A 9,429-nucleotide genomic window follows, 5' to 3' on the forward strand; every position below is an offset into this window, starting at 1 on the left:
AACAGTTAAACATCTAGAAGCAAACAGACTTTCTCCAGAGTTTTAGGGATTAGGCAAACTTTTTTTGTTTTTGTTTGTTTGTTTGTTTGTTTGTTTTAGGACAAAAGGCTATACCCTAAAAAAATAATAATTCACATTTTATTAAGAGCTTCCTAGCCCCAAACATAGCATTCATGGGGTGGTACTCTCCAGGACTAATCATTTACTGAGGAGCTAGTGGCCACTGTTAGCCACTGAGGAGGGACAATCATTAATTGAGGTTGTAGCCCACTGGTAGGTTCCTATGCTCCAACGCATGGCTCCACACCCATGTACTTATGGACATCACAAAGTGGACTTAGGGGGTTATCAAAAAGAAAGTATTAAGGGGAAAGGGGGGAAAGACATGTAGGGAAGAATACGGTCACTATGATCTTTTTTTATTGTACGCAGGTAAGATATTCTCAGGATAAAGAAAAATTGAAAACACATAAAAACCTAAGAGCTTCTGTTCACCAAAAAATATCATTAAGAACATGGCATCGCTGCTGTGTGGAAGGTATAGGCCTGTGGTCCCAGCTCCTGGGAAGCTGAGGCAGGAGGATCACAAATTCAAGGGCAGCCTGGACTACATAGTGAGATGATATCTCTATAAACAGAGGACCAACAAACAATAACACAGTAATACCTCCCCGAAGAACAACAGTGTGGAGATGGGCCTGAGATTGAAGCTCAGGGAAGAGCATTTATCCAGCATACGCTAGCTCCTCAATAGGGGATGGGTCCTGGAGAGTACCACCCCATGAATGCTATGTGAATTATTATTATTTTTCCACAGTGTAGCCGTCTGTGTGTGTGTGTGTGTGTGTGTGTGTGTGTGTGTGTGTGTGTGAGAGAGAGAGAGAGAGAGAGAGAGAGAGAGAGAGAGAGAGAGAGAGAGTGTATGCATAATCTCTAAAACTCTGGAGAAAGTTTGCTGTTTAGGCCCTGGATTTAATTTGTAGCACTACACATAAATAAAACAAAAGCAATAACAAAGAAAACCATGAAGAAGAAAGCCATGGAACAGAACCGTATTACATCTCTGCAACAGCAGGTCATTTCTAGAACTCAACAAACTTCTGAGATGAAAGCAGGAAAGGAGATAACTCAATAGACCCAAGGAGAAGACAGGACCAGGTGGTCCTTAAGAGCTAATTAGCATATGAGAAATACGTTCTATATCTTTAGAAGGAAAAAGGTGTTTGACATAATTACAACCTTCAACTATGAGATTACCACACAATTACCTCAAGTCCTATAACAATGTCTGCAAGCACAGCCAGTACACAAACAAACTGGCCAACAAAAGGCTCAGCGGTGACAGTCCTAATTACTGGTGAGGCTGCTGAGCAGTTAGAGCAGTGGTTCTCAACTTGTGGGTCCCGACCCCTTTTAGGATTCTAAAGCCCTTTTCACAGAGGTTGCCTAAGAGCATCAAAAAACACAGGTATTTACATTACAACTCATAACTATAGCAACATTCCAGTTATGAAGTAGCAACAAAAATGATTTTACGGTTGAGGGTCACCACTTAAGGAACTGCATTAAAGGGTCGCAGCATTAGGAAGGTTGAGATTTATTGAGTTAGAACCTTCCCACACTGATGGAGGCAGGGTAATCTGATATGGTCTGGAAGCCTATCAGGCAGTAGCTAATAAAGCCATATGTATTTAGCCCAAAGCCCAGATATTTCACACATGGAAATAGACTTGACAAAGACAAGTATGTGTACATACCAATATAGTTTGAGTAAAATTAACCAACTGAAAATTGCCTTTTGTCCATTAAATGAATAATCTATAAATCAACACTTTGTCTATTAGAGTGCTGACCCATACTGTACAGATGTTCCTCTGGGGAATAAACTTGCTTTTTAGTCACAGTAGAAAATTCCACTGGTCTTGGCTTGTGGAAAGCATGGAAGGAATGACTTAGGTGTGTGGGTCAATGTGTGCCCACAGTCTGATTCTAGGTAAACATCTGGAACCAGACTTAGGATTGACATCTGTCTTAGTCAGTGTTCTGTTGTGAGACACCATGACCATAGCAACTTTTATAAAGAAAAGCATTTGATTGGGGCTGGCTTCTGTTACAGAGGTTTAATCCATTATTGTCATGGTGGGAGCATGGTGGCAGGTAGGCAGACAGATAGGCAGCGGTGGTACTAATGAGGCAACTGAGAGTTCTACTTCTGGAGTGGCAGGCAGCAAGAGAGAGAGAGACACTGGGCCTGGCTTGAGCATTTGAAACCTTAAAGCCCACCACCCCTGGGGACACACTTCCTCCAACAAGGCCACACCTAATAAGTCACAACTCCTAATAGTGCCACTCCCTATGAGTCCACTGTCATTCAAACTGTATCAAAAGCCAAGTGTGATGACATACACCAATCAGAAGAGATAAATTTGCATGTCAACAAGATTGACTTTAAAAGCGCACTCTTCGGGGGATGCTACCATTTGAGCCTGCAATGTCCCACATAGACTTGTGTTCTGAATGCCTGTTCTCTGGCTGGTGGTACTCTGTGGGGATGCTGTGGATCCCTTAGAAGGAGAGGTATGGTTAGGGAAAACAGAGTACTGGATTCTTCCCAGATCTCTCTACTTCTTGCTCTCCTATGATATGAGGAGGTCTCTCCACACACACCCTCCAGGCAGCTCACTATACCTTATTTATACACCAAAATTCCCTTCCCCTCTCAGATGTTTCTGTCAGGCATTTGTTTACTTGATATAGGGGTTGGAGAGGTAGTGATGGATGACATAGTAAGTGGCCAGGAAATTCTGGCCAAATACTTTGAAGTCTTCTAGTTGTTAATTTTCCATTAGAAGAACACCCAAATTGAAAGATGTAGGATAAAAGACAAAGACTAGAGAAAGGCTCTGTTACTGACTGGTGAGGTTTCTTGGGGTTGGCAGAAGCACCTTAAAAGACACAAAGGAATTAATTCATTTTACCCAGCGCTCCTACTCTTAAATTCCCTTAATGTATGCTCGCACGGCTATTTTTTGGTTGCTTGAGGCTGTGTGTTCATATTCATGTTTACTCATGTGTATTCATGTTTATCTTGCCTGTTTCTATTCAAACACTGTTCTGACTTGATCTGTGTGTTTACTGGGAAGCTGGGATGGGCAAGATCTACCCACTGCATTTGACACCCAGCCCCTCTTTCTCCTTCCCACCTTGACTCTCCAGGTTCTCCTCTTACCTCGAGTTTGCCCTTTGCCCGTTATCACACTCTGGTTTCCTTTTCTCCCTCGAAAACCAGAATCCAGGGAAAGATTTGATAAATCCAATCATCAACAAAGCACATCCCTGATAATATCATTACACAAGTTGCATCCAGCCACTGATGGAAAAGACACAGCCAGGTGGGATTTTTATTTGCCCTGTAGTGAAAAGTCTGGAAGCTAACCTATGCAGTTTGGTACAGAAGTTCAAGGTCTCTGTTATTGTCTTGATCTGTTTCTCGTGCTGCCAATATGGCTTTTTCTTGTCCTACAATCATATCAATATTCCCTATATGAGAAATCGGGGCAGCTGGAAAGGGAAGTGGTCAGCTAAGCCAGGTCGCCTTAAATAGCTTTTCCAGAAGTCTTTCCTAATGACACTTGGTACATGTGTGAGCAAGCTGTGACTATGGTCAACTGGAGCAAGGGCTGTTGCCTGCCTGTGGATCCCTTTCCCCTAGCTGGGCTGCTTTGTCTGGCCTCAGTGGGAGAGAAAGTGCTTAGTCTTGTTGTGACTTGATGTGCCAGGGCTGGAGTGATACCTGAGGGGGCACTCCCTGCTCAGAGGAGAAGGGAAGGAAGGAATGGGGGAAAGGGTTTTGTGAGGGGGGCACTGGAAGGAAGGGGATGTGATTGGGATGTAAAGTGAATAAATAAATAAAATAATGAAAAAAGGGGTGTTGGCTTACCTGTCCACACATTGTCATGTAGACTGCCAACAGTTCCTTATGTCCCTGAACTCCAGAGCACAGCCATGACTGAAACATGGCAGAGGCTCCAGGCAAGTTCTACCTAAACTCTTTTTTTTTTTCTGAAACAATTTCAGGTTTATTAAATCAAATGTTCCCAAGTAAAGATTTCCCAGGGTATACATATGGGAAATCACAGGACATGAGCTTTAGCTGTACAGGAGCCCTCCCGTATCCCTGATGATCACATACTACATGTGTGATAAATTTCAAAAACAAAACAGTCTCAACAAAGTTTTTCTGACACCTCAGAAATATGAACAAGGAATTTTTATTCACTACAATTGCAGTGTCGTGTCACTGTAGATTCAGAAAATAATCATATCATGCAATCATTTCATGGTGGTGCAGCTTCTTTCTTCAAGCTGTTATGAAAATAACAGGGATAGAAGAGATGACTGAAGACCCTCCTTTTCTTCCTGCTGGTTTACATGAACAGTTCCTTCTGTAAGTTTCCTTTCCAAGTAGTCCATTTGTTTTCTGGTTTCCTCAACAATAGCTTTCCGGCGACAACTCTTAATAGCTTGTAGATTCTTCAAGTGTCGATCACATAACTTCTTAAATTCTTCTATTTTCTGCATATGAATACTTTGAAATTGTTGAAAAAGCTTTTGTTGCTCATCAAGTATATTTGAGAGCTTTTCCGAATGTTTCTTGACTTGGTCTACATCTATATTCCACATCACAACCAAAGTCAAAAACTGATGAGAATAGTCCTGATAAAGTCTCTGCCTTCGCTCATGCTGGAGTTTCAAGAAGTGGTCAATGTTCCACTCGATGTTGTGGACCGTATTACTTACATTCAGCACGTACCTTCTCTTTCTTTCATTGAGAGATTTCTTACTAAGCCCTGGCTTTGGTCCAACTGTTTCACAGGAAGAACTGCTTTCCCCACCAGTTTCAAGGGCCGGATTGTTTCCTGGGTTATTTTCATCTAGCTGCTGTAAATCGTCAGATGGCAGATCAGGAGTCACCTTTGGTTGTTTAAGAGGTCTGCCCTTGATTTTGGATGCCATAACTGTAGTCTCCCTGTGCTAGACAGGAATCCTGAACACAATAGATTTTAGGTGCACCTTCAGGGCACCCAGCGATCCATGAAAGCTTGGCCTTGAATCAACCCTAGCCTCACTTCAATTACCACAGGGTTCTTTACCACAGCGTTCCGGTCGATACTTCCGTGTTACCTTCCCCTAACGCTCCAACAACATTCTCAGAATCCTCTCTTTCCTCACAGTTAAAAAGCGTCCAGTTGGTTAGGCCCCGCCTTCCAACGCATATGCCTCTCTCTACCTAAACTCTTGACCAATAGAATCTGTATGATAATGCATTTGTGGTGGTTTCAGGCACGTGCCTTGGGGAATTGTTTAACACAGTAATAGGTAATGATAATGAATGCAGTCTCACTACCTCTCACCAGGCTTGCCTCTTCTGTCTGGGGCTTGTGTGGCTACAGACACAGAACTAAGCTCCAACGTGTTTGAAGTTGCTTCAGTGTAGACTAGTGGCCCCCTAAACCTGGGCCAGCTGCCATGCCAGGACCCCACCCCTTCATTCCTGCAAAGCTGTTGGCTTCTTACTCTCCCCCTACCGCCCCCGCCCTGTGTTCTACTGCCATGGTTTCACTCTCTGTTAGTGGAGCACCTTCCTCAATTGTTCCCTGAGGAAATATGCATGGAAGAGACGCTGCCGAGATAGGCCAGCCGAAAACATATTTCTCCATTTCTATTTGATTGGCAATTGCTTTAAAGATAGAATTCTGGATTGAAAATAACACTGAAGGCATTATCCCAGTAGAGTTGCTATTGAGACAGCAGAAGAAATTCTGATGACTGGTACTTTGTACGTGACCCACTTCTTTTCCTCGCACATGGAGATGTCTGACATTCTCTCCTTGCCCCCAGTGTTCTGAGTTTCCCAGTAAAATGCCTTGATGAAGGTCTATTTTCATCCTTTCTCTGGAGCATCTGGAAACTCAAGTTCTTTGGATCAAGGGAATTATCTTGAATCAGCATCCTTTTCATCATCTACTCCTCTCTCTCTCTCTCTCTCTCTCTCTCTCTCTCTCTCTCTCTCTCTCTCTCTCACACACACACACACACACACACACACACACACACACACACACACACCAGCAATTACTATTTGCTTACACTGAACAGCTCACCTAGATTGGCATCCCATCATCCAATGCGGGTAGTTAGGGGAGCTGCTGAGCTTCGATTTGATTTTCGATGCCATGCACTCAGTTCTTCCGATGACTTCCGGGCTGCAGTGGCTCCTCAGACCCCCTTCCTTTTCTCACCAACCCCCGAATGCCGGGGAAGTGGCACGCTGATGATTGCTGTGCCTCTGCTTGCCCCCACTGCCCGCTCCCTGTGCCATCTTTGTAGCCATTGTTGTACTCTCTTCCCTTTGTAGAGGCTGTGAGAGATGGCTGCTACAATAGTTACAACCCCTGAGCTGGAGCTAGAGCGACTGAACAAACAAGCAAACAAAGGTTGTGGAGGAAAGCTTCCTAGAAGGGCACGCTCAAGCCACAGGACATGCAGATTCCCAGAGCTTCAGAAACAGCTAAACAGGGGATTCAGCATCCTCTACATGAGGCCTTCAGTTCCTGTCTCTGCTTTTCTCTGTGACTTTATTCTTTTCTCTGGAAGGTTCATCCGTGAGCCAAAAATAATGACTATTAATAACGTCAAAGCTTTTCAGTTTACAGCTTTAGTCAGGTGACTTACCAGGTCAGCTCATGGAATCCCAAATTCCAAAATCTTGGACAATGACCTTGACTAGCCAAGCCCAAGGATACCCACTTATGGATCAATCTGCTACAGGCAGAACATTGGACATGGCTCAATAATGCTGATTGTGTTGCTGGCCATGGCTCAGTGCCTTCTGATGTATATTTGGAGATCTACATAGATACTTTCTGTAAGAATACTTCAACACAATGATTGGGTGAGCCTTAACACAGACTTTTCTCTTCTCTGAGACATAGATAAGAGGAACATGTTGGCATCCATAGCCTCTTGTGTATCACAGGCAACCAGACTAGAAATGGGGCTGAACCAGTATTATCTGCTTCCCCTATTCGCCATGCACACACAGTGACATCAATTCTTCTATTGATTATGAATGGAAATAACCACTCATAATAAACTGTGGATGTACACATACAGATTTGCTACAATAGACTCTATCAGTAATTAGCCAGTACCTACAAGCTATCACCAGATAACCCCAGACTTCCTGTGTGATACATGTATACAGCTGGTCAATAGACCTGAAGGGAAAAGAGTGTCTTGTGCTAAGTGGATGCTGATGTCCCAAATGGGTTCTGATTTTGTGCGGGGTAAAGGAGACCTTCAAAAATAATAACTTGGTTATTAAAAAACATAGAGAATTCTTTGTGTGCCAGAATTCTCTTACTGCTGTAATTGCAATGCTGAGTTCTTAGATTTTTCTGGATTCCTTTTGGCTTCTGGTGAGTCATTTAATATTACATTTACCTTTTGCTTTGTTCTCAGTTCATCTTTTAGTTATTGTTCTCTCTCTCTCTCTCTCTCTCTCTCTCTCTCTCTCTCTCTCGGCTCTCTCCAACTTTTTGTTGAGATGATTATCTAGAAGAAAAACAGAATTTCTTCTAAAGAAAGCAAAACCTAAACTTGCAGTTGTGAAAGTACTTTACACTATTTTTGTATAATTACTTTCGTTTTCTATAGTGGAGCAGCTGAGAAAAATTGCTCTAATTGTGTAATTTTCTGCAGCTACTCTGGGACAAAAATCTGGGTAATTGGATTTTTTTAAACTAACAAGTTGTCACAATTGGATGGTTCTTAAACTATTTGTGCTTATGCTTCAGAAATTTTCAGTTGGATGTACAGTGTATTTTAAATGTTTTGCATCAGCTTGTGGCCTCAAATTTGATTTATTTTAACTTCAAGTTTTAAAATAGATTGACAACTCTGATTATACATTGTCTTCAGCGAGCGGACCTTAGCTAAGTTTCGAAGTGTGCACGTCTCCACCCCACACTCCGCTGTTGCCATGGGAGCTGAAATCCTGGCATGTGTAACTCCAGCTCCCAAGTGGCTCCGTTTCCCAGAGTGCTTTGCTGTTACTATGGAAATGACTGCCCATTAATCTTGCTGTCCTTTTACTACCAAAGCACCTTTAACTGTCTGAAGCAATCAAGTGATGTTACCTACAACAGAGCAAGGAAGGCAAGGACCGCTCCTCATTCGACAACTTGCGGCACTGATTTTAATCAAGATTTAATCAAGGAGCCGAAGGAATGAAAGCTGCTGCTGCTGCTGCTTCAGAAACATACAGAGCAGGATGCTTCTGGAGGCTGAGCACGCGCTCTTGTTCATGTCCTTGGTCGGTCGGGACCTCGGAACATGCACACTCTGTATTTTCAAAGCTATATTTCTGTTTTGTAAACATTGCCAAATACCACCAGAGAGTGGGGCGGGGTTGGGGAGGAAGGAGTTGGCCACTCCTTTATTTATTTATTTATTTATTTTTGGTCGTGATGAGAGGAACAGTCATGGTTACTCTAAACTCTCTGAAGGATATATTTTGGAAACAGTCATGAAAACTACCCCCCTCCAACCCTGCCCGCTGATCTGAACAAAACCTAATCATGGCAGAAACACTGTAAACATGAGTTGGAAGAATATTAGCTAATGAGTTAAGGATGGTTTTATTAACTTTGTATCTTTTCTCCATCACTGTTTAGGTATTTATGCAATTTTTTTTATTTGACTGTGTGGTTATTTGTCTAAGAACAGAACTTACTGGTAATTCTGGAAGGAATTCCCAGGTCATCAAGGGGAGAAAGTATCTGAAAATAAATAAACCTTGCTTGGGCTGACTACCTAAATCTGAGCATTCCTCTGTAGGATGAGCAGCCTGGCTCTGGGAAGAGAGATATGTCCAATGGCTGTTTCTGAAAATGGGAGATTTTAGGTTATACATGATTTTAAGTTGTATGTATTTCTGAAAATGGGAGGTTTTAAGCTTAAATTTATGGAGGGCAGTATCTAGCTAGTGCCTACAGCACACAGAGAGGCAGTTTGGGGCCTGAAAATAATCAAATAGCATTGATGTTAGGTGAGTGAGAAGAAGGATTATGGAGAAGAAATGAGCAGAAATGACCACGTGCACACCCGTCTCTCCAGATAGACAAAGGAAACGGGGTGCTTACAATCTGGAACATTCTAAACAACTTTGTCTGTTTGCCTTCCACTCTGCCTCCAAGAAGGAAGACAGGGAGGAAGCAGGAAGGTGAGAGAGGGAGGGAGGAAAGGTGGGACAGAGGGAGAGAAAGTGTAAGATCTGAGATTCATTTAAATATGCCAGAAAAGAGTATGTGTCCATACAGTTACCATTTTTACAGTGGTTGGAAAAGTCTTTCATAGCATGAAGAC

General features: G+C 42.7%; 1 protein-coding gene across 1 annotated transcript; it reads right to left on the reverse strand.

The window, feature by feature from the left end:
* Positions 1-4,051: 4,051 nt before the first annotated feature.
* On the reverse strand, positions 4,052-5,095 carry LOC114636245 (X-linked lymphocyte-regulated protein 3C-like). The gene has a single exon (XM_028784449.1). It carries the CDS (start codon positions 5,014-5,016, stop codon positions 4,369-4,371), a length of 648 nt encoding a protein of 215 aa, XP_028640282.1. The 5' UTR covers positions 5,017-5,095; the 3' UTR covers positions 4,052-4,368.
* Positions 5,096-9,429: the final 4,334 nt, after the last annotated feature.

This window comes from Grammomys surdaster, unplaced genomic scaffold (genome assembly GCF_004785775.1).
Source record: "Grammomys surdaster isolate TR1022 unplaced genomic scaffold, NIH_TR_1.0 99, whole genome shotgun sequence".
Taxonomy (NCBI): Eukaryota; Metazoa; Chordata; class Mammalia; order Rodentia; family Muridae; genus Grammomys; species Grammomys surdaster.

What these genes read in the sequence shown, in the direction of transcription:
- LOC114636245 (XM_028784449.1), bottom strand. Translation starts at nt 5,016, where the DNA reads ATGGCATCCAAAATCAAGGGCAGACCTCTTAAACAACCAAAGGTGACT.